The sequence below is a fragment of the Leguminivora glycinivorella genome, chromosome 25, assembly GCF_023078275.1.
Source record: "Leguminivora glycinivorella isolate SPB_JAAS2020 chromosome 25, LegGlyc_1.1, whole genome shotgun sequence".
NCBI lineage: Eukaryota > Metazoa > Arthropoda > Insecta > Lepidoptera > Tortricidae > Leguminivora > Leguminivora glycinivorella.
The window spans coordinates 2,142,497-2,167,577 of NC_062995.1; the positions used below are offsets into that span (position 1 = coordinate 2,142,497).

The 25,081-nt window shown below is 40.8% G+C and overlaps 1 protein-coding gene across 1 annotated transcript in view; it reads left to right on the forward strand.

The window, feature by feature from the left end:
- Nucleotides 1–25,081, forward strand: part of LOC125239111 — a 69,991-nt gene that overhangs the window by 29,646 nt on the left and 15,264 nt on the right. Inside the window, exons 2-9 of the mRNA XM_048146604.1 lie at nucleotides 10,835–10,932; nucleotides 13,324–13,488; nucleotides 15,084–15,197; nucleotides 16,850–17,003; nucleotides 18,475–18,620; nucleotides 21,430–21,529; nucleotides 23,531–23,628; nucleotides 24,804–24,977. Of these exons, the coding sequence (XP_048002561.1) occupies nucleotides 10,835–10,932; nucleotides 13,324–13,488; nucleotides 15,084–15,197; nucleotides 16,850–17,003; nucleotides 18,475–18,620; nucleotides 21,430–21,529; nucleotides 23,531–23,628; nucleotides 24,804–24,977 (1,049 nt within the window). The remainder of the gene's footprint in view (nucleotides 1–10,834; nucleotides 10,933–13,323; nucleotides 13,489–15,083; nucleotides 15,198–16,849; nucleotides 17,004–18,474; nucleotides 18,621–21,429; nucleotides 21,530–23,530; nucleotides 23,629–24,803; nucleotides 24,978–25,081) is intronic.

Here is a 25,081-nt window from a genome sequence, read left to right on the forward strand (position 1 = left end):
CCTTGAACCTACCAAGGCCATTACAAACTTCCGGTTATAGAGTAAGGCTGGCTATACAATGACCAGCAAAGTTTATTATCTTTCTACTTAAAATAAATACAGTTCCTACGATTAAACCGAACAATTTGCTAATAACTCAACACTTGTCATTGTCACGAATAAATGTTTTCTATTTGTATAATGCTTACTTATTAAATTTACTATGAGCTTGTCTGATATTTAAATCGAGTAGACCCATCCTACTAGGCGGAAAAAAGCGTCCCAAATTTATTTTTTCCACTTTGTTACCATTTTTCAAATACTTTGTACAGCGGTTACAAAGTGGAAAGTATGCAAAATAATAGAACATTTTGGGACCATATTTTTGTTTCTTGTTTTTTGTCCTAAATCGAAAGTGCTCGTGATTCTGAGTAGGAAAAACATATTTACCTACCTTGGAAAAAATATTTTTGGTGATTCTTCTCGCGAAAATGCCCAAATACCGTTAAGAAAATTACAACCATTTATTATTTCTAAGTACAAAATGCTTTTTTAATCTATAAAAAAATACTAAGTTATGTTTTTGCCGAAATTTATGTAACTGAGATCTGAAGAAAATTTCTTGCTTTTTAACCCCCGACGCAAAAACGACGGGGTGTTATAAGTTTGAAGTGTCTGTCTGTCTGTGGCATCGTAGCTCCCGAACGGATTAACCGATTTAGATTTAGTTGTTTTTGTCTGAAAGCTGAGTTAGTCGGGAGTGTTCTTAGCCATGTTTCATGATAATCGGTCTACTATGCCGCGGTCGGGGGTTTTTCAAAATTTTAATTTTGTGGTTAGGTTATGACCATAGAAATACGTGGTTAAAATCATTAGAGTTCCTTGTGTTACAAGGTGTATAATGTCGCGCAAAACATTCCATTCTACTATCACTCGCTTTTATTTGGTGAATCGTGTATCCGTAAACATAGTATATTAGTAAACAGTAGGCGATGCCCTTGAACCCCGCAAGGTCGCGTGGCCTTCCGGCGATAAGGCCCGCTACAGCGCTACACACACGCAAAAACACATCCAATCCAACTATAAGGCACGCCACATAGTCCGTTGCTTCTGGAAAGTTATGTATGAAAATGTTGGCATAATTAATGGAAGATTTTTTTTGATTGGGATATGTACATTACAGGCCGAAGTTATTTTTCATCAACCCTCCCCATCCCTCCCCCCTCTGCGTCACCCTCTTCCCCCCCCTTAAATAGCCGAAAATGCGGTTTTTCGCGATTTCTGACAAAACCGTTGTAGATACAGAAAAAGCGTGTAGGAAAAAAGTAATCCTTGATAAATTTACTACAAATCGTTCATTGACACTTTGGTTCTAGCACTTATAGGTTTCGCGTGATCCATCACGAAAGTTGGTCCTTTACTGCAATTTTCTTTAGTGAATGTTAAGTTTTCTCCCAAATTGCTTACGAAATCTGTTTGATATTACTAAAATATTATAAACTGAAAATGAATTTCAGGGGGAAAAATCACTACCATGGGTGGGACTTGAACTCACGGCTACTGGATTGATACTCCAGGGCTCTACCAACAGCTACCAAAAGCTCATCCCCAGTCATAGATACACTATATAGATCAATGGTACTCCTAGCGACTACTACCATATAATAACTATGTACCTAAATCAATTGTGACGTGTAATATGTAACAATATTATAAATAAATGAGTATGAGTATGAGTATGAGTACTACCGTGAAAATATTACGTCTTAAATAGTTACTGGAATTCCAAGACATATTGGAAATTCCACCCATGGTAGTGATTTTTCCCCCTTAATTTTATTTTAGTCATGAGTTACAATATTTTAGTTATATCAAACAAATTTCGACGATTTCGTATGCATTTTGGGCGAAAACTTAACATTCACTAAAGAAGATTGCAGCAAAGGACCAACTTTCGTGACGGATCACGCGTAAACTATAAGTGCTAGAACCAAAGTGTTAATGAATGATTTGTAGTAAATTTATTAAGGATTACTTCGTTCCTACGCGCTTTTTCTGTATCTTCAACAGTTTTGTCAGAAATCGAGAAAAACCGCATTTTCGGCACTTTAAGGGAAGGTAGAGGGGTGACGCAGAGGAGGGAGGAGTGGGGAGGGTTGATGAAAAATAACTTCGGTCTATAACGTACATATTTCAATTTAAAAAAACCTTCCATTAATTATGCCGTAATTTTAGCTAATTTCCCCCTGCTAACAGACAGCCTGAAAAATTCATAATCTTAAAAAAGATTGTATGCAACCTGTCAGTTCAAACTGACAGAATTTTCAGATTGAACTGACAGGTTGCATACAAATCTTTTTTAAGATTATGAATTTTTCAGACTGTCTGTGGCGTGCCTTACTATTTCTATGTATGTATTTTTTTTATACGAGTTTATTTTTTTTCTGTACAGATGGTGTTTTTATTACGCACTAGTGCGAGAAGTGGTTCATTATATGTCAGGTAGAAACTTCGGAGGCCCATCTGTACTGAAAAACGTCGTACGATACACGTGTGAAAAAGAAATTCGTAACTCGTGTCGATTTAAAACCCTAACATAACATAGTATATTAGTAAACAGTAGGCGATGTCCTTGACACTGTTAAGGTCGAACTTCCGGCGATAAGGCTCGCTACACACTGTCACCGAATACGCTCTTTCGGTTGTATGAAGTGAAATATTATCCCATGGAAAAAATGGTTACGGTGGATGATTTTTCTGCTGAGGAGACTTAAAAAAAACAACGTTTAACAAGCTTGAATGTTTTATTTCCTTTTTGTAATTAAACATGTAGGTATGTAATTCTAATTATGAAAGTGCGTTTTTTATTAGTTTAGTGAATTAACAATGGCATATGTCAGTGTCATTTTATTTAGACGCCATGTCATATTAAACATCCTATTTAAAGTTCTATTTCTGCCAGCGAGTATGGTCACTAGAGCTCAATGAGGGGAGTGTTAGTGCGATTTCATATTATCCGATCCGATGTCGGGTGTTGGACTGATATCCAATACATTGAAGGCGCCATCTTTGTTTTCTGTCTTTGGCATCCTTCTTACATCCGATATCGGATCGGATAATGTGAAAGCGGACTTACACTCATATGCTCTATTTTTTAACCCCCTACGCAAAAACGACGGTGTGTTATATGTTTGACGTGTCTGTCTGTCTGTCTAAAACAAAAAAAACTAAATCGAAATCGGTTCATCCGTTCGGGAGCTACGATGCCACAGACAGACACACACACACAGACAGACATACACGTCAAACTTATAACACTCCGTCGTTTTTGCGTCGGATGTTAAAAAGTGACTTCGTCCTCTGACTCATTGCCAAGAACAGAGGACAATCCACTCAATCCAGATCCGGGTTTAGGGTCAGCAACGCAACGCTCGTAAAACACATTTCTAGGCATCCATAGGCTTCAGGATCGTATGCTCGTTTGCCACTTACCAGCGACATATATAAATAAAAAAATCATCAGTCAGTGTAGACAGACCCTTAGTCAATTCGATCGCTTATCACATTACATCATACCATTACCGGTAACGTGTGATTATAATACAATACCTTTCGCCTTTGTAAGTGCCGCCTGAAACGTTAACGTTTTTATTTTTAACCCCCGACGCAAAAACGACGGGGTGTTGTAAGTTTGACGTGTCTGTCTGTGTGTGTGTCTGTCTGTCTGTCTGTTTGTCTGTCTGTCTGTGTGTGTGTCTGTCTGTAACATTGTAGCTCCCGAACGGATGAACCGATTTAGATTTAGTTTTTTTGTCTGAAAGCTGAGTTAATGAGTGTTCTTAGCCATGTTTCATGAAAATCGGTCCACTATGTCACGGTTGGGGGTTTTTTTTTTTAATTTTAATTTTGTGGTTAGGTTATAGTGTCGCGCAGACCGACCGGGTGGAGCGATCCGCGCGACCAATTTGTACGAAGTTGATGTTGTCATCCGCGCGGACTTGTCTGCACTCAAACGCTCATGAGCTCATCTGTGTGCGTACCCGAATGCACAGACGCTCACGATAATATAATATCTCTTTCGTAGCTATCTTTAAAATAATTGTATTATGCAATCTGTCAGATCAATCAAATAATGTAAACAACGACAAGGGTAATTCTGTTCCACCGTGATACAGTTTTTAGTGGTACGGGGATCAGATGCCGCTTACTCAAGTTTCATTCCAGTTACCATAAAGTTATAAAATTATAACTTATGTAACCGTTATAAATTACGATATTTATAAGTTTACCATTAACTGTAAGCATATATGTACTACAATAATGCTAAATAAAGTTTTTTTTAATCTAAAAAATTCTGTCAAATTGATCTGACAGATTGTATACAACTCTTTCTTTCAGATTATTTAAGTCTGTCTGTGGCGAGCCTTAGTTCTTAGGTATGTCTAAAAACTCAAAACAGTTGCATCTCAATAATTGTAAGACAATTCATTACGCAATGGTTTAATTACCAGCTAGTGTGTGTGTTTCTCAGAACGGCCGTAACTGCAATCTCAAGAACACGCTGAAATGTTTCCTGTCACGCGATCTGCAGACTGCCTCATGTGCTCATCACTTTAAAGGCACAGTATAATAAAGAGTACTATCGTACGGTATAGCCACTCCCGCTCTCCACTGAAACCGCCGCCCACCCCCTCTCGGTTACCTCACCGTTACCGCCTGTCAAAAACGCGAACAGTCGACCTGTCATATTGCACTCATACAAGCATAGTGCGCCTTCACCTACACGAGCTTAGACTGTGTGCTAAGACGCGCCTCTTTCATATATTTGATCACCAGTGTCCGAGGTGTGACAAAAAAGTCTAAAATCATAATAGATTCTCAGTTAAACCCACAATATGTTGTTTGTTGTCCAAGCCGCCGTGACGTAACAGCTCGACCCTGGATTTCTAACGGGCCTGACGTCATGCTAATCCTATCAGCTCACCTGTTGGGCATGCTAGAGCTAATTTTAGCATTGTTGTTGATAATGATAAGAAGATATCAAGTATGAAAGGACTTTGGTTTGGACTCAGAAAAAAACGGTCAAAAACTTTATTCTCCCACAATAGGATGACGACTACATAAAAAAATGGCATTCTGTTCTGTTTAGTCCGTCAGTTAGATCGGCCATATCTTTTATTTCCTTCTACACCGTGTTTTCATTGAATTCCGTTAACTTCGGTGGTATAGTTAGGTCCATTATAGGAAACAGAATAGCATACAAATATTTTTTTAATTCGTATTTTTTCTTTTCTAAAAAAACACCATACACCTTCGATAGATGTTACATTAATTGCTGTTGAGAAACGGGCTTTGTGTACGTTCGATATGAGATTGACATGTCATAGTTTTGACACTTACTTAACTAGTAGAGTTAATTGTAAAGCCCGTATCTCAACAGCAATTGATGTAGTTTTAGAAAAAAAAACTAATTTCAGAAAACTAACTATGCCATTCTGTTTTCTATAATGGACCTAACTACACCGTGTTTTTTAGGGTTCCGTACCTCAAAAGGAAAAAACGGAACCCTTATAGGATCACTTTGTTGTCCGTCTGTCCGTCCGTCCGTCCGTCTGTCAAGACCCTTTTTCTCAGGAACGCGTGGAGGTATGAAGCTGAAATTTATATCAATTACTCAGGTCTACTGTCCCTTGAAGCTGTGAAAAAATCAAACTTCTAAGCCAACGCAATCAAAAGATACAGCCGTTTATGCCGCAAATTTTCGACACTTGCAAGGGAATCAAAACCTACAGGGTGCTTCCCGTGAACTCAGAATCTTGAAATTTGGTACGAAGCAACGTCTTATAGCATAGATAAAGGAAAAATTACGAAAACCATAAATTTTTAGTTACATCACATAATATATTTTTTTTTAATAATTTTAACCTTACTACCCATTTCCTCATAAACGCGTAGAGGTATTAAATTGAAATTCCCCATTGTAATGTTATGAATTTCATTTTGCAATAAAAATACCATAGTTATGACTCGATTGTCGTAATGAACGAACTTTGTAAACCTTGCAGGTTTGTACGGAACCCTCGGTGCGCGAGTCCGACTCGCACTTGGCCGGTTTTTTGTTTTCCGTTAAATTCAACATGTCGTTAGGTTCGTTATCAGGAACCACCCTGTAAAAGACTTTTAGTTAAATTCGCAAAAAAATTTTTTTCATCATTTTCATACATAATAAATGAATTAATTAGTGTGAGAGACCCTTAAGAATAATATTCAAGTTAGTGGCAAGTGATTGACGGCACATGTCAAAACAAATAACATTGGGAAGTGTTAAAGGCGGTTACACACGTGTTCAGTAATTATTTTTATTTTGTTAATAACTCGATAACCGTGAGAGTTAAGACGCTAGTTTCTTAGAGAAATCAATTGTATTTGATCTAAAGAACCATCCCTTAAAGTTAACGGAATTCAATAAAAACAGGGTGTATATGCCGAAGTTAAAGGAATTCAATAAAAACAAGGTGTATAATTTCTTGATTTTTGTCCTCTTAGTTTTTCTCCTAGACTATGAAATGGTTGATTTTCCGCTGCCCACACATTTCCCTTGACACACGTTACGCGACACGGACGCTAGAATGCAAGCAATGCGTATCTAATTTCTCCTTGACCACATAAACTATCCGCAGAGACATATAAAGCCGTAAATAGTTATTTGTTATACAAGGGTGCAAAGTTGTATGTTAACGCCGAGTGTGGAATTGAAAAACGAGCAAGGAAAGTGGATTGAAAAACAAGCAAGGAAAGTGGATTGAAAAAAAAGCAAGGAAAGTGGATTGAAAAACAAGCAAGGAAAGTGGATTGAAAAACAAGCAAGGAAAGTGGATTGAAAAACAAGCAAGGAAAGGAAAGTGGTTCAACTATAGAATCCTGAACTTGGCGAGTTTTTCACCACACGAGAAGTAAAATACATTTGCACCCGTGTGTAACACAAAACTTTTCCCCTCACTATAGCGAGGAAAGCACAACGCAAAAAACGCGTTTATCACTGCTTCCAGTAGTTCCACAGGTGGTAAAACATCTTCATCACTAGATTCACCACTTCTGTCAATTTTAAAGCAGAAAATTTGGCTATATTCAAGGTCAAATAACTTTACCCACTAGTGGATAAAATGCGTTTTTACCCGCTGGTATTAAAGGACAAAACACGTGTTTCCGAGCTAGTGAGGGGAAAAGATAAGTTGAAGAAAAAAAAATACATAAGGAAACATCAAGAAAAAATGGTCGTTCAGATGACGAAACATCCTAGGTTGATGCTCGGTTAGATGACGCTAATAATAATTTGACAACGAGGAGGCACACTGATATTTTATCCCGCCAGGCGGCGCCTGTGCAAGTGACCAGGCATGTCACTGTCATTCATATGTGTGAGAGAGAGAAAAATATGTCTTCTCTCAAAAAATATGGCTCTTACGTATGAAATTCTTTATCTGTGCAATGGACTAGTAGGGTGGCGCCATCTGTCATAACCTTTGAGTGTGCCTCCTCATTATGTTAACTCGATAGTTGTTACAAGTCAAATATTAATATTAGCCTAGTCTAAAATCACCCAAAAGTGTAGCGCCATCTAGACTACCGTATATTTTTCTTGACGGTTCCGAGGTACGTTTCTGAAGTGACACTTCTTATGCGACTTCCAACTGACAGCTCAAAGAGTAGTATAATATACTCTGTCAAACAAGTCTGTCAGTAAATAAGAACAAAGAAAACTATATGCATCCTTTCTTTTTGGGCGCTAGAGAAAAGGATACCTATAGTTTTTTCTTTGTTCTTATTTACTGACAGACTTGTTTGACAGAGTATATGTGACAGCGTTTAACGCTCAGTGTTGCCAACTCAAACTTTGAAAAACCAACATATTTCGAAGTTACACTTCTTCGCCGCGAAGGGACTCAACGCACAATTTTTTTTCTTAGACTTTATCCGTCTATACGGAGTTACATATATCTGTTCTACCATTGACCACATACATACATACATAAGTGTACGTAAACTTTAGAGCATGGAAATAAGGTTCTCGATTTGTAACTGTGTCAACTGTAAACGAGCTAGACATAGCGACGACGTAGTTTAAGAGACGACCGAGATTTAATTTGTCTCGTCGTTCTTTTATTTATTAAAACCTTTACGATTTATATTACACACATCCATACTAATATTATAAATGTGAAAGTGTGTGTCTGTTTGTTTGTCAGTCTTTCACGGCAAAACGAAGCGACGAATTGACGTGATTTTTTAAGTGGAGATAGTTGAAGCATTGGAAAGTGACATAGGCTAACTTTTTGTCTGTTTCTAACGCGAGCAAAGCCGCGGGTAAAAGCTAGTTAGCTTGATATTGTAAACGGAACTTAATCGCGTATGACCTACATGACTGTCACTTAGTTTAGCTCTTAGCTTAGTTTATTTGGTCCGGGACCCACTGAAAATCAGCGCTTCGGCATGCCGTGGCATATGCTGAGTGGGCTCCCAGTTTAACATCTAGATTGTGTTGTATTTATATCTCTGTTATATTTGTCCAAACTGATGTTAAATAAAAAATATTCTATTCTATTCTACATTTTTAAAGAGTCGTGGTCTGCATTTATTGATAATTTTTTTTATGCTTCTTCGCTCAGGGAGGTATTTTGTAGGTACAGTCTGAGCAAAAATAATAGAAATCAAAAAGTGATAACATCGTAATGCTGTCGCGTTTTCTCACTCATATCGATTTGAAAGGAATGACACTATTACAATGTTGTCACTTTTTAAATTCTTCTCTTTTTAACCCCCTACGCAAAAACGACGGGGTGTTATAAGTTTGACGTGTCTGTCTGTGAGTGTGTGTGTCTGTCTGTGGCATCGTAGCCCCCGAACGGATGAACCGATTTAGATTTAGTTTTTTTTTGTCTGAAAGCTGAGTTAGTCGGGAGTGTTCTTAGCCATGTTTCATGAAAATCGGTCTACTATGTCGCGGTCGGGATTTTTTTTTTCAAAATTTTAATTTTCTGGTTAGGTTATTGGTCAGAAGTCAGAAGGCTTTCATTCGAGGCTGAGACTCCTGAGACGCTTGATCATTTTTGTATTCTCAATAACTTCTCGTTTTGACACCGGGAATAGTATTTTATACAATCGTGATATAATACAAAGCTTTTCAGTCGAGTACCATGTTTAGGCCACGAAGCTTGCTGAGTGGCCTAATAGTATGGTACGAGAGTGAAAAGCTTAATTATATCACTATTGTATACAATACTTTTTCTACGAGTCATCATCTTCATCATCAATGGACGAAAAATATCATAATTCAAGTTAAAATTAAATGTTAATGTCGTTCACCGTCGTATCAACATCGAATTACTTGGCAACCAATTGTTTGTAATAACCTAATAACCATCTGTGATTAGTCGATAACGCGATAGATAAAAAAAATGTGTTTCAGATGCAGACAAATTTGCCAGGTATCGCAAATTAGTATAAAACTTGTATGAAGTTCTATTTTTGAAATTATTACAGTTAACTAAAAGTGAACTGTAATGAAATATTATAGTTGACTTAGTCTCAAAGACTATCTAACACTGAAAAGTCAGCACTTATAGTTTAGTCTGTGGTGTTCTAATTGACAGATTAAAGTCGACGAGTAGAAAAAACTATTTAAATAGCGTACTTGCAAACTTTTTAAGTATTAGAAAATCCTCATTAAGTCAACTGACCCCGTATTAAGCAGTTTTAAAGAGCAGTAAAACATTACTGCTATATTTAACGACTTGCCATTTACGTCGTCGTCGCCCGGACTACGGTGATGTCACTGTGGCCTGCTCGTGCTCGGATCTAGGTTTATGTCGGGGGTGGGCACTTTAACTGGGTTACTGGGAACTAGGGTTATACGTAAGTTCATTTTCAAGGGTCTCCACACGATTATCATCGATTTTTGACAAGTTTTGAGTTGAAACTCCTCACTACAGATAGAATGACCAACGGCCATCGGTTCTTCAATCTTTTATCTATTCGTAGGAACCATATTTAAAAAAAAATCTTAGAATAAATTTATAAGTGGAAAATGTCTGCCTTTGGTGAGACTTGAACTACAGCGCCCTGCCAACAGAGCCACCAAGACTACAACCAAGCCCGGACCCGTAGCGACATATACCGTAAGAGTGTTTCATCATCAGACGTTTCCGCTAATCAGAAGTTAAAAAAATCTTATCTTACTTATATTGTACGCGTATACCTACACGAGCTTAGATTGTGTGCGTAGGAACGCGCTTCTTTCATAAATTTGATCGCCATTGTCCGAGGTGTGGCCACGGTTTGTATTTTGCCGTTTTACGCGCAAAAATGAATGAATGGATGAATTTATTTGTCAATAGTGGGTTTACAAAAATGGTCTTAAAACTATTTACAACATGTAACTTCTACAGATCTCCACATTGTGCCTACAGACTGTAATCACATGCATACATTAAATATACGTTACTATAATGATCTGTTAAGAAACTCGCCAACACTATAGAAACATTTCTCACACAACCAAGCTTTCATCATTTTCTTAAATGCTGTAGTTCTTTGTTCTTTTATGTCATGCGGTAATTTATTATAAATTAAATGATAGCGGACATCAGGGTCGACTGTCCCTATTTAGCGCACTGCGAGGGATTGCATTCCCCAATGAGTGTTGTGTTGTTTTAAATTTAAGATTGTATGCACTAACCCCTTAGTTTGTAAGACCTACTAATAACATATGTGTCCATGGTTACACGAAATAAAAATATTCATTCATTTCATTCATTTTACCCGTATCGTATGCTCTAATGAAACTTCTTGTCCGCAGTGCCGGCGACGACGCGGGCGCAGCTGGCGGCGGAGTACCTCGAGTCGTGTCGGCGGCACAACACGCCCCCCATCGACTCCGTACTGCTTCAGATACGGGTAAGTTTGCCAGCGGTCACTTAGAAAAGAGGAGCTATATAGCATGGTATAGCTCCTGAAGCAACGTTTATAATATCATGGACGGATAGAGTGACTAACGAACGAGTTTTGCAGTTAGTAAATAAAGAGGTCGAGATTTTAAAATCAGTTCAAAAACGCAAACTACAGTATTTGGGTCATATCATGCGAAACGAGAAGTATGAAGTTTCTAATGGGTTGGCAACGCGCATGTGACACTCCTTGAGTTGCAGGCGTCCATAGGTTACGGTGACCGCTTTCCATCAGGCGGACCGTGTGCTCGTTTGCCACCGACGTAGTATAAAAAAATATGAACTCCTTTAACTCATAATCCAGGGAAAGATCCAAGGGAAACGATCATCCAGACGACGACGTAACTCCTGGGCTCAAAAGTCTACGAACATGGTTAAATCAAAGCACTCGCTCATTATTCCGCGCGGCTGTATCTAAAGTCCGTATAGCCCTTATGATAGCCAACCTCCGGTAGGAGATGGCACTGGAAGAAGTAGAAGAAGGTAGCTTCTGCAGCATGCTCCACTTTAGCTCTTCCAACTTCCCAATAGCCACTTCCACCCTTACTCCTCTGGCACAGCGACCCAAAGTGTCATGGCCTCCAATACGATTGTCCGCCACCGGCCCCGATACCCCTCAGTTTCTCTCCAGTTTTCAACCTGGAGCTCGAGCAGATCCACCCCTACATCATCCTCCCATCGATATCTATTACTTACTGCTTTCCCGGGAACGCTCTATTCAACTCAGGGTCGCCTCCCATCTGTCACTTCGACTCAATACTCAGAAATCTGACGTCTCACCGGTTCTGTGCTGCTGCAGGTACGGGTAAGCCGAAAATTATTAGACATATGTTGCTCGATCCTAAGTCACTACGGGAAAGAGCAGCTATAGCATCGTGCAGCTGTCCGCCGTTGACGATAAAGGTAACATGAAAATTTATAGACAGCTTCGCTCTCCCAACTTGCCGGTGCATGAAAAAAATAAAGTACCTAATAGCAACGGACCAATTTAAAAAAACTGATTTTAAAAAGCCTAAATTATATACCCGTAGTTTAAGAGATACGACTATTCAAAAGTATGTTGAACCTTTTGCTAGTAACTATTACGGGAAGAGAACGCGCAGTTACCTGACACCCCGAATTTTTAACAATGTTTTCCTTGAAGAAACATGTAACAATAGTAGTAGTAAAGTAGTCTTTAAAAACAGAGTGAAAAAGTTCCTATTAGATACTCTCATTTAGATCATTTTAGTGTTAGTTTAAAGAACATAGATACATTTATCAATAAGTAGCTTTAGTATACTATGCTTCTTGGGAGGCGGCGTAAGATGTAAACAACCTACGTGCATACATACCTAATGTAGATTGTAGCATAGGATATGACTGGATCTGTTGACATGTTACGTGTCCTCCAAATTCAAATTCAACTGTTAGCGGTTAGTTTTGTATTAACTGATGGTGCATGTTAATGAATAGTTATAAGTATTTAATATAAGAGTGCATAACCTCGCCGTTAAACTTTGGTTTGGCGAAATTGTAGCAGTAAGCATCTTTATAGTGTTATTAGAAATAAAAAAATAAATAAAAAAAACTCCCAACTTGCCAATAGCAGGGGCGACTCACTCCGTGATTCTTTCGCCGAGCGTCAAATACATGCCGGCGGCCGTGCGAGCCCATTCAGTGGCCCATCGCGGGGCGCAATACTCAATGTCGGCTGCTCGCGTGCGGTCCGCTTGTTACTGTAGGTAAGAATTATGAAAGGCGGCATTCTGGCAACATCAAAGCAGTGAGCCTTCTGTACTTGTATTATAATTATGTGCATATAGCCACTTCGACCCAATACTTAGAAATCTGAGGCCTCATCGGTTCTACCCTGCTGCAGTTACGGGTAAACCGAAAATTATTAGACGGAGGTTGCCAGCGGTCACTACGAAACAGCATAATCACCTAGAATGCTTAACTTAGGTCTCCGATGCCACTTCGATTCAAAACTCAGCAATCTGACATGCCATCAACTCTGTGCTGCTGCAGATACGGGCTAACGGGAAGTCTGACGCCTCGGCGGTTCTGTGCTGCTACAGAAATAAGCAGAAATCTGACAATTCAAATGACATATCAGGTCATAATGAACTCTGTTGTTGACTTCGACTAAGGGTCCCCCAAAATTTAGCGTCTCGCGGGCGTAGTGTCGGGCCAACTGTATGGAAAAAGACGCCGCGCCGACGCAGCGTCAGGCTTTGTCATACAGTTGGCCCGAAGCTACGCTCGCGAGACGCTAGATGTGGGGGGGGGGCTAAGTTTCACCAAGTCTGAAACCAGGTACATCGCTTTATTAACGAACTTTTCTGTCCCCTGTCCCCAGGAACTCCCGGAAGGCGTGATAGGCGGAGGCATCCGCGCGCCGCGTCTCACACTCTCCAGCTGTTCCCTTCTCGGCTCCGCGCCGTGTGACGCTTTAGAAGCAGTGCTACACCGCGCGCAGTTCCGCCGCCTGGAGCTGGAGTGTGATATAGACGATGAAGGCGCGGTGAGTGCTCTGTCGTTCTCTTCTGCTCCGTGCTACTTTAGAAGCAGTGCTACACCGCGCGCAGTTCCGCCGCCTGGAGCTGGAGTGTGATATAGACGATGAAGGCGCGGTGAGTGCTCTGCCGTTCTCTTCTGCTCCGTGCTACTTTAGAAGCAGTGCTACACCGCGCGCAGTTCCGCCGCCTGGAGCTGGAGTGCGATGTAGACGATGAAGGCGCGGTGAGTGCTCGTATTGTTTTCAGACTCAAGAAATGGCTCCCAAATAGTCCATCTCCTTGTGGAATTGTGTCAATATTCCCGGTATAGAATATATGAAACTTCCTCAAGTTTCAGTGTCACTCTAGGCAATTAAGGGGTTGAAAGGGGGTTTATAATTGATGAACTCATATCCCCATATATATTGCCTGTGTGGTGACGGGTTAAGAATTTCACCACCCCCTTTCTTCCCGTGGGTGTCGTAGAAGGCGACTGTGGGATTGGGTTAAATTGTGGCGTAGGCGAGAGGCTGGCAACCTGTCACTGCAATGTCGCAGTTTCGTTTTCTTTCAACCCCTTATTTGCCAAGAGTGGCACTGAAGCTTTAGTAGTTTCGTGATTGATGTATGTATGTATGAACTCATATCCCACAGTAGACTTCTACGACACTCACGGGTGGGGCTTGCAGATTTTTTTTAAATTATAAATTGGCTTACTCTTGGCCAAAGGCAAAGACGTGGCCTACGATGGAGTGAGCTCGCCCAAAAGATGCCTGTTCACCCTAGATTTGAAGGTTACCGGGTTATATGAGCTCGGAAATATAGCTGCCGGCAAGGAATTCGTAACGTAACCCATCACCATAATTAGACTTATATTGACTGGGATATAGACCGTGATTACCTTTTTGATTTTTGTCGAGCTCCCGATATTTCGACGCAGTTCCATGCATCATGATCATGGAAAACCATGTCATCGGATGTTTTCCGTGATCATGATGTATGCAACTGCGGTGAAATATCGGGAGCTCGGCAAAAATCAAAAAGGTAATCACGGTCTAGATTTAGATTTAGATTTTTTTATTTCATGATAAAAATTACACTATAAATTTGTTACATTCCAAAGTTATGTTTATCTTCTCATCATGATCGTCAAAAATTACATTATAAATTGAAAATAATAAAAGGAATAGTTTCTCCCAATAAGGATCGTCATTTACAAACAGAAATGCACAAAGCACAATAAAATTAACAAATGAAATAAAATGCGAAGTCAGTGTACTTAATCAAATGCATGCTATCTATCACAAATTCAATTCCATGTACTCATTTACAGAGTACAGAGGGTTATCTAACAAAAGGTTTCTCAATTTGAGCTTAAATGCTTCGTCACATGGCTCATTCCTAAGATCAGCAGGTAAGTGTTCGTAGTAAGTAGGACCAATGACACGCGGGTTCTATATCCCGGTCAATATAAGTTTAATGAAAATAACCGTGAATCATTCAAAACTCATCACCAGGGCCCGTAACTTTCATGCCGATGACATCAATTTGACGTCACGCTGCCCTGCTCATCACCATAATGTTAACTGATATGTGTCTGAAATGATTTTTCTATTTCCAGGAGGCGTTGTTTGACATGATCGAGTACTATGAGAGCGCCACGACGGTAGCGATCACCGGGCCGAGGCACTTCGGCATCCGGGGCTGGCAGGCGGCCTCTAGAATGATCAAGAAGGTATGTGTCTACCAGCAGCGGCTATCCATACAAGCCGATTCCCACCGTCTTGCCTAAAATTGGTTACTTAGTAAGGTACTTAATGTAAAGGTAGGTTTCTTTTTGCTCAGTGTTGCCTAGCAGAAATTTTCACCCGCCGCCACTGGTGTCTACTCCTCACAGGGTCGCTATACACGGTGTAATATAACTCATGAGGGAACCGAAAGATTTTAACTACGCATTTCTGAAAACAAAATAAAAATAAAATTTAATATGTGGTCAAGTTTCGCCAAAAAAATTTTTTGTGTAATTTTTTTTGGATGTATTTTCACATAAAAAATAAATGTTATTTGTAAAATTGGCAAATCTTATATATTAATTATAATTCTAGAATTATCAAGAAGACATAACACATTCCTGATTGTCGAGGTAGGGTCGCCATGTGAGGAGTGTGAAGAGTCTGTGACTCGGTATCTATTGAACCAAGGTACAGTGGGGCAAATCTCGACGGGCAATTGTAACTAATCCATTTTTAGGGTTCCGTAGCCAAAATGGCAAAAACGGAACCCTTATAGTTTCGTCATGTCCGTCTGTCCGTCTGTCCGTCTGTCCGTCTGTCCGTCTGTCACAGCCGATTTACTCGGAAACTATAAGTACTACAGTGATGAAATTTGATGGGAATATGTGTTGTATGAACCGCTACAAAATTATGACACTAAATAGTAAAAAAAAGAATTGGGGGTGGGGCCCCCCCATACATGTAACTGAGGGATGAAAATTTTTTTTTCGATGTACATACCCGTGTGGGGTATCAATGGAAAGGTCTTTTAAAATGATATAAAGTTTTCTAAAAAACATTTTTCTTAAAGTGAACGGTTTTTGAGATATCAGCTCTCAAAGTCGTAAAAAGTATGTCCCCCCCCCTCTATTTTTATAACTACGGGGTATAAAATTCTAAAAAAAATAGAGGTGATGCATGCTAATTAACTCTTTCAACGATTTTTGGTTTGATCAAAGTATCTCTTATAGTTTTTGAGATAGGTTGATTTAACTGTAATTTTGGTTAAGTTATTGGTTTATTATATTTGCTGCTACGGAACCCTTTGTGCGCGAGCCCGACTCGCACTTGGCCGGTTTTTTTCATTATTACACTATGATGTCGAGTCCTACATGTATCCACTGAACACGCCTACCATATATAACTAGTGGACACTCTATTTAATAATTCAAACATTGTAAAACAAGGAAAAAAATGGTAGAGAATGCCTTATGGACTGGTAGAGAATGCCTTAAAGCATTAAGTCCGCCTTTTTGTACTGTAAGATTTTTCTTTTGTGCAATAAAGATTAAATAAATAAAATGGATAAGCCGAATCCTACACCGAGTCAGACGACGCAACGGAGCCACGCTGTTACGTCGGCGCCCAAATCTAATGTTTAATTTGTATTATTTATCGTTTGTGTCTCGTTTCGTATTTTGTACTTTCACAGTGCCTTAGTGTAAACTGTAATGCTGTGTTACTTTTTGATTAAATAAATAAATTTGCCCCCCCAGTCGAGATTTGCCCCGCTGTACCTTATGTAAAATAATTCTTGTGTATTTGATCTAGCTATTCCTGCAAAAGCAATTAACGAAATCATATTCTTTATAAAACTTTTTTATTTTGTTTTCAGAGCGCGGAGCTATCCGAGCTGGAAGTGTCGGACGGGCCGGTGGAGGCGACGCACGCGCCGGTGCTCGCGCGCGCCCTACGCCCGGCCGCGTGTCGGCTGCGCTCGCTCTGCCTGCAGCGGGCCTCGCTCGCCGGCGAGCCTCTGCTCTGCCTCGGTGAGTCACACTAGTGTCTTACAGGCTCGCTCTAGAAGTGTCAGGTGGCGGTAGATTGCTCCAACACTTCGTGACGGCGTATTGAAAGCAGCTTGCTTCGTTAGCTGGAGAATCATTGCTGTGCCTCGGTGAGTGACACTAGTGTCTTACAGACTCGCTCTATAAGTGTCAGATGGCGGTAGATTGTTCCAACACTTCGTGACGGCGTATTGAAAACAGCTTGCTTCGTTAGCTGGAGGATCATTGCTGTGCCTCGGTGAGTGACACTAGTGTCTTACAGGTTACTACACAGGCTCGCTCTAGAAGTATCAGAAGGCGGTAGATTGTTCCAACACTTCGTAGCGGCATATTGCAGGCTGCTTGCTTCGTTACTTAGTGTTTACTTACAGCGGGCTTCGCTAGCCGGCGAGCCTCTGCTCTGCCTCGGTGAGTGACACTAGTGTCTTACAGGCTCGCTCTAGGAGTGTCAGGTGGCGGTAGATTGTTCCAACACTGCATGGCGACGTATTGGAAGCTGCTTGCTTCGTTAGCTAGAGGACCATTGCTGTGCCTCAGTGAGTGACACTAGTATCTTACAGGCTACTACACAGGCTCGCTCTAGAAGTGGCAGGTGGCGGTAGATTGTTCCAACACTTCGTGGCGGCATATTGCAGGCTGCTTGCTTTGTTAGTGTTTACTTACAGCGGGCTTCGCTAGCCGGCGAGCCTCTGCTCTGCCTCGGTGAGTGACACTAGTGTCTTACAGGCTCGCTCTAGAAGTATCAGAAGGCGGTAGATTGTTCCAACACTTCGTGGCGGCATATTGCAGGCTGCTTGCTTCGTTACTTAGTGTTTACTTACAGCGGGCTTCGCTAGCCGGCGAGCCTCTGCTCTGCCTCGGTGAGTGACACTAGAATAGAATAGAAATATGTTTATTTCCCTAGTTCATTTGTTACATTTTGTCCACCGGGGCGATGTGTTCGACCCTGTGGGTATGTCAGCTACTTACGATCTGCTTATATATGTCTAAAAGATATGTGTAAGGGACCGGCCACATCTAAGAGACGCATGTCCTGAGGTGCGGAACGGCCGTCCGCGCCACGCCGCCTGAATGTTATTCAAAAAACGTCTCCTCAGTACGTTTTGCGCGCGCCACGCCGCCGCCACGCCGCCTGGGGCGCGTCTTACGTCCTTCCTATACAAAATGTACTGAGGAGACGTTTTTTGAATTACATTCAGGCGGCGTGGCGCGGACGTCCGTTCCGCACCTCAGGACAGTCTCTTAAGTGTGGCCGGTCCCTAAGTGTCAATTAGTGTGTTATTATGAGTGACACTTCTAATAGGTGGTGGAAGATTGTTCCAACACTTCGTGGCCGCGTATTGGAAGCTGTCACGGAAATCAGACGTATGGTACTTCGTGCCGATTAGTAGTACATCCAGAGTAATTTAACTTCTCATTATGGCACAAACTAACCCGTATTTTTGTATTACAGTGATAGCGCTAAAATGCAACCGGTCCGTGCGAGAACTCCGCTTGTGCGACAACCGTCTAACCGCCGCCGACGCAGCGCAGATCGCCGGGTTACTCAAGATCAACTCCAGGATACAACTGCTAGACCTCTCCAATAACCAGATACAGGTGAACTCATTTCTATAGCATACTATAATAAAGAGTATTAGTTCTTAGGAGCAACTTTATTTAAATTAGTCGGTTATTTTGTAAAAAAAAAAAATCTAAAACATTTTTGTAACATGGGTATTTTTTACGCGATTCATACTCAGAATCGAGAGCTCTTTCGATCCTGATAGGAGAAAAATGTCCCAAGATTTCCATACATTTTTTCGAACCTTCCATTCCGGTACCGCCATACAAAATGTATGAAAAAATGGTAACGGAATGGGGAAAAAACCTTGGGACACTTTTTTTCTCCTATTAGGATTGAAAAAGCTCGCGATTCTGAGTGGAAAACACATAAAAAATTCCAAATACAAAAAAAGTGCGGTGGACAACTTTGAAAAAAATGGCCCATTTAATTAAAGAAAATACGATTACTAGTGCATTTCAATATTTGAATTATATTTATGATTAAAAATCTGAGAGCTAGTATTAATGTTTGTATGATGTTAATCGAGCGAGCGTCTACGGCCAAATAGGCAGAGTTTCGGTCCTCGCAGCCTGAGGAAGGGGTCCCGTCGGGAAGTCGCGCTGCCTCGTCAGCAGTTTGCAGACATTGTAGCTAAGAGTAATATCGTACAGTATGGCCACTACCTGCTTCCCGCTAAAAGTGCCGCCCACCCGCTCTTGGTTACCTCACAGTTACCGCCTGTCACCGCGACCAGTCGACCTGTCTTATCTCACTCATACAAGCATGACACGAACGCCTACACGAGCTTAGACTGTGTGCGTACGAACGCGCTTCTTTCATATATTTGATCGCTATTGTCCGAGGTGCTACTCTATATAAGCCAAAATATTAGGTAGGTATATGTATATTCGTATCGGGTTATTCATAAACGTTCACTAAAGTTGGTCAAAAACGTTCACTGTAGGAAGTAGGGCATAGCGAATGATATTCCGCTTTGTGTGGTAGGGCACAGCATAGCGGATATCGTCTCGCTCGAATCTAGAGCAAAGCCCAACTGGGGTAGTACCTCCGCCTTACAGAAGACCGCAGCCAAATAGCACTAGACCCTACTCATAGTGTTGTGTTCCTGCCGGTGAGTAAGGCTGCCAGAGCCCAACGAGGGTGCGGTGTGCTGATGACGGGAGAACTTACGGAACTAACTTGTTCCGTCTAACTATTGTCCTTTGAGTCGTCGGCAACCCGAACCCTCCGTAGAACTTGTACACTCCTTTTTGCTGTGTACTTAACACAGCAAAAGGGAATGTACAAGTTTCTAATGGGGTGGCAATGCGCATGTGACACTGTTTGAATTGCAGGCGTAGTAGTAGTAGTAGTAAAACACTTTATTGTACCAGAAAATAATACAACACACAGGAAAAAGAGCTTATTATAAGTACAAAGGCGAACTTATCCCTTTAAGGGATCTCTTCCAGTTAACCTTTGAGCAATTGAGGGAGAATTGGAGATGGTAGGCATACAGTACAAACGGCGCAGGAAACGGATTCTAGGTAATAATAAATTATAACTTACACTAACATGCAATATATACGAATAAATACATAATATACAACTATACAAATAGCAAATGACATAAATATATAATATATAAATTAAATATATATTTACATAATAAAAGCTACAACTACAAAACCGCATACATCCAATACCTTAGTCCTCATCAGAGAGCCAAAGCTTTTTTAGATTAGCCTTCAGCGACGCGACCGACTGACACTGTCGAAGAGATAAAGGCAAGGAGTTCCACAATTTAACTGCGTAGATTGTAAACGATTTATTATAGGACCTATGTTGGTGGGGCGGGATACTCAAAGTGAGATTCACACTGGAACGGAGCCGGTGCCCGCTACCGTCAGCCAAGTATTTAAATCGTTCTGAAAGATAGGGAGGGGAAGTAGGAGAAAATAAAACATTATACAGGAGAGAAACCACGTGCATGTCTCTACGGCGACGGATGGGCAGCCACTCCAGCTGGGAGCGGAAATGAGAGATGTGGTCAAATTTTCTTAAATTAAAAATGTATCTGATGCACACATTTTGCAAACGTTCGAGCTTGTCAAGTAGCTCCTCGGTAAGGTCCAAAAATGCGATATCCGCATAATCCAGAAGTGGAATCAAAAGCGACTGCGCAAGGACAACCTTTGTACGGAACGGAAGGAAGCTTTGGAGACGTCGAAGCGAGTGAAGAGAGGCAAAGAGGCGTCCATAGGTTCCGGTGACCGCTTTACATCAGGCGGGCCGTATGCTTGTTTGCCATCGACGTAGTATAAAAAAAAAGTTATCAAGCCGATAAAGTTCGTTTGTCCCTTTCTATCACACCAATACGTCGGAAAGGGAAAACTGTATAAGGGGGTTATGTTTTATGCCATAAAATATGACGTGTTGACTCTCTCTACAGTGCCGTTTGGTGCGGGATGTGTAAAAGCGATATCGACGGAGAAGTACCATGAACTCCTCGAAATGTTAGTAGTAGTAACTCTTTATTGTACAAAAACACATTAAAAATAACATACATTGAGATGCGAAGTACAAAGGCGAACTTATCCCATAGAGGGATTTCTTCCAGTTAACCTTTGAGTAAAAGAGAGGAAAGAGTTAAAGAGGGTAACAAAATCTAGCAATTTGTACAACAAGGTACCATAAAGACAATGGATAAAAATCTATATATAGTTATAGTTAGTTAGTTCATGATACTTCTCCGTCGATATTGTAAAAGTACGAATAAGGGATAAACCATTTCCAAAATCAACTTATTATCATACAATTAGATTACATGTACATAACTTATATAAATATGTTTTCTTGCAGGATGCGGGTGTGGGTCACATAGCGGACGCATTAGTGGAGCAGTCGACACAGTCGCCCCCCTCCGCTAATAGCTCCCCCATGTCTCCACACAACTGTCCACGTAAGTGCATGTCCAAAACTAACCTAACCACAAAATTACAATTTTGAAAAAACCCCGACCGCGTCATAGTAGACCGATTTTCATGAAACATGGCTAAGAACACTCCCGGTTAACTCAGCTTTCAGACAAAAAAAAACTAAATCTAAATCGGTTCATATGTTCGGGAGCTACGATGCCACAGACAGACACACACACAGACAGACACACACACAGACAGACAGACACGTCAATCTTATAATACCCCGTCGTTTTTGCGTCGGGGGTTAAAAAAATCAAACATGTAGCAAATATGCCACAGGGGCATTTTCATACAGTATCATTTACAGTTTTAACCCCAGACGCAAAACCGACGGGGTGTTTGACGTGTCTGTCTGTCTGTCTGTGGCATCGTAGCTCCCGAACGGATGAACCGATTTAGATTTAGTTTTTTTTTGCTTGAACACTGAGTTAGTCGGGAGTGTTCTTAGCCATGTTTCATGAAAATCGGTCCACTATGTGGGAGGTTTTTTCTAAACTTTAATTTTGTGGTTACGTTATTAAGTAAAAAACCGGCCAAGAGCGTGTCGGGCCACGCTCAGTGTAGGGTTCCGTAGTTTTCCGTATTTTTCTCAAAACTACTGAACCTATCAAGTTCAAAACAATTTTCCAAAAGTTAGAGGGGGGGGGGACGCACTTTTTTTTCCTTTAGGAGCGATTATTTCCGAAAATATAAATATTATCAAAAAACGATCTTAGCAAACCCTTATTCATTTTTAAATACCTATCCAACAATGTATCACACGTTAGGGTTGGAATGAAAAAAAAATTCAGCCCCCACTTTACATGTACCTACCCTAAAAATGGTGATCATGCAGAATTTTAAAATGGATAGATGTTAAACATGTGACATAAGCGATTTGTTGTCCCAAATATGATCCACTCAGCTTACTGCTTCAAAGCATTTAGTACATACAATGAAGCTGGTTTTGTCAAATCTTGGGATTAGTTGTCAAAGCGGACCCCAGGCTCCCATGAGCCATGGCAAATGCCGGGATAACGCAAGGAGGATGATGAATGAAGCTGGTTTTGAGTGTTTTTACTTTGGCGGAGGAATATTATTCCAGCATCTCGTGGCAGTATACTGAAATACTTTAGATGCCGGCTATTATTACCATATTATGTTAACCTATTTTTTTTATTACTTTATGAATTGTAATGGACTTGCAAGCATGCATATTAAAAATGAAAAGCTGAAACAGGCATGATCTACTTTAGCTACATCACAGTATAAGGACGACTCAGTAACTAGTTAATCTCCGGCAGCGGCAACGCGATCGGTATTTGGCTCGCACGTGCCGCGCGACACGGCCGGTACTGACGCGACCGGCATCCTCCGGTTCCGCAAGTTCTCGCTGCGTGCGAGCGCTACTCAAGGACAAACCGCGCGGCGCAAAATTTGTTTGAAGATTGATTACTGGTTTTATACTGTGGCTTAGAGATGGGCCGAATATGGACTTTGCCGAATACGAATATTCGGCCGAACATTCGGTTCAGCTCTTACCGAACCGAACATTCGGCCGAATATTCGGTTACGCCATATTTTTAATTTAAACTATTAATAATGATTGATAATGGTTACATATGTTACTAGAACTATGTTTTTATCATTTAGAGGATAACTTAAACTTAGTTAAAACAACTCTGAGCTCTTCTCAACTCTTAAACTATGGTTTTTGAACTTTTTTACAAAACAATTGTAATTATATTTTGACATAGGTTTCTCTCTTTTTCGCAGTTCCTTAAAAAGCTACTAAAATAGGAGCTTATTATCCAGTTGAATACGTAAGATCTTCATTAGTTATTTACTTTGTTTATTCGGTAAATATTCGGCAATGCAACCGAATTATTCGGCCGAATACGAACATTGAAAAACTTGCCGAATACCAAATATTTACCGAATATTCGGCCCATCTCTACGTGTGGCTACATGATGGCATAGTGTAACGTGCGATATTGTTGCAGTAATGGGCGGTGGTTACGAGGCGCGAGGGCTGGCGTTCCTCGTTCTGTGGAACAACCAGCTCACGAGGAACGCGGCGCATCATCTCACCAGGATGGTGGTATGTACACATTACTATCGTCTATGGACGTGAAGGATCGACAGATTCGACAGTCTCCTTTATTGATTCACGATTAGATATTACTTATTATTATTGCGTTCAAGTATTACGTAACGCAATTTGGGGGGGGAGGGAAAACGTTACGATCCGTTACAAGGGCGGGAGGAGGGTATTTAAACAACGCGTTACGTAACATTTTTTTAAATAAAAATAAATGTTTTTCCCGAGGGTCTACAGTGTATAGTTCTTAAAAAAATAATGTACAGATTACTAAAGGGGACGGCAACGCACAAGTAACACCTCTGGAGTTACTTCCGCGTTGTTACCAGGCATGCGGTTTGCTTGTTTGCCAACATGTGATAAAAAAAATTACTGCAAACGCGTACTTTGTGCAATATAATTGTAACTGTCATGGTCATTTAAATGTTACGTAACGTTTAGGGAGGGGGGGGGGGTACAACAATACGTTACGGTGCGTTACATGGGGGGAAGAGAGGGTCTAAAATATTCAAAGATTGCGTTACGTAATACTTGAACGCTCCCAAAGTATTTCGTAGATATTTCATTTTTGACACAAGCTTTTATCGCCGACTTTACAACTCTTTTACTTTTCTTTCAACTTTCAAATTAAATATATGAAGATCATATCATCTCATAAATTAAAATGCGACCGCCTAAGAACACGCATACACTACACCACACATAGATGGCGCCACAAAAAATGTCTTGTAGCTTTCGATTATACTTGTAGATGGCGTTAAGTGTCACTGTTGACATAGATTTATGGCTTGAAAGTGACACAACGCCAATCTACAAATAATCGATGGCAACAAAGGCATTTTTTGTGGCGCCGTCTATGTGTGGTGTAGTGTATGCGCGTTCTTAGGCGGTCGCATTTTAATGTATGGGATGGTATGATCTTCATATATTTAATTTGAAAGTTGAAAGAAAAGTAAAAGAAATAAAACTATGGAAACGGATTATATCGCGTATAATGAATTTAAAATACATCCCGACGTTTCGAACTCTTTACAGCGTTCGTGGTCAACGGGTGACTGAGGAAAAATTACAATGTTCATTATTCATTATACGCGATATAATCCGTTTCCATGGGTTCTATGGGTTAGGTTATGGATTTGCGCAAAAGCAACGCCTGATTTTTCGATGTGTTTCAGCGCGCGTCAAAATCCCTGTGCGTCCTCAACGTGGGTCGCAACGCCATCGGCAGCGCCGGCGTCCGCGTCGTGGGCGCCGGCGCCCTGCTGTCTCTAGGGCTGCAGGGCGCCAGGATACTGTCTGACGCTGCTCCGCTGCTGCAGCAAGCCCTGTTGCAGGACACACACCTGCAGGTACACTCGACTTATCCTGGCAAGGCCGCCATGTAACTGGTATATGTATTGCAGAAGTACGGGAGCAGTCACGGGAGTAAGTAGTATAATAAAACTCGTCGACG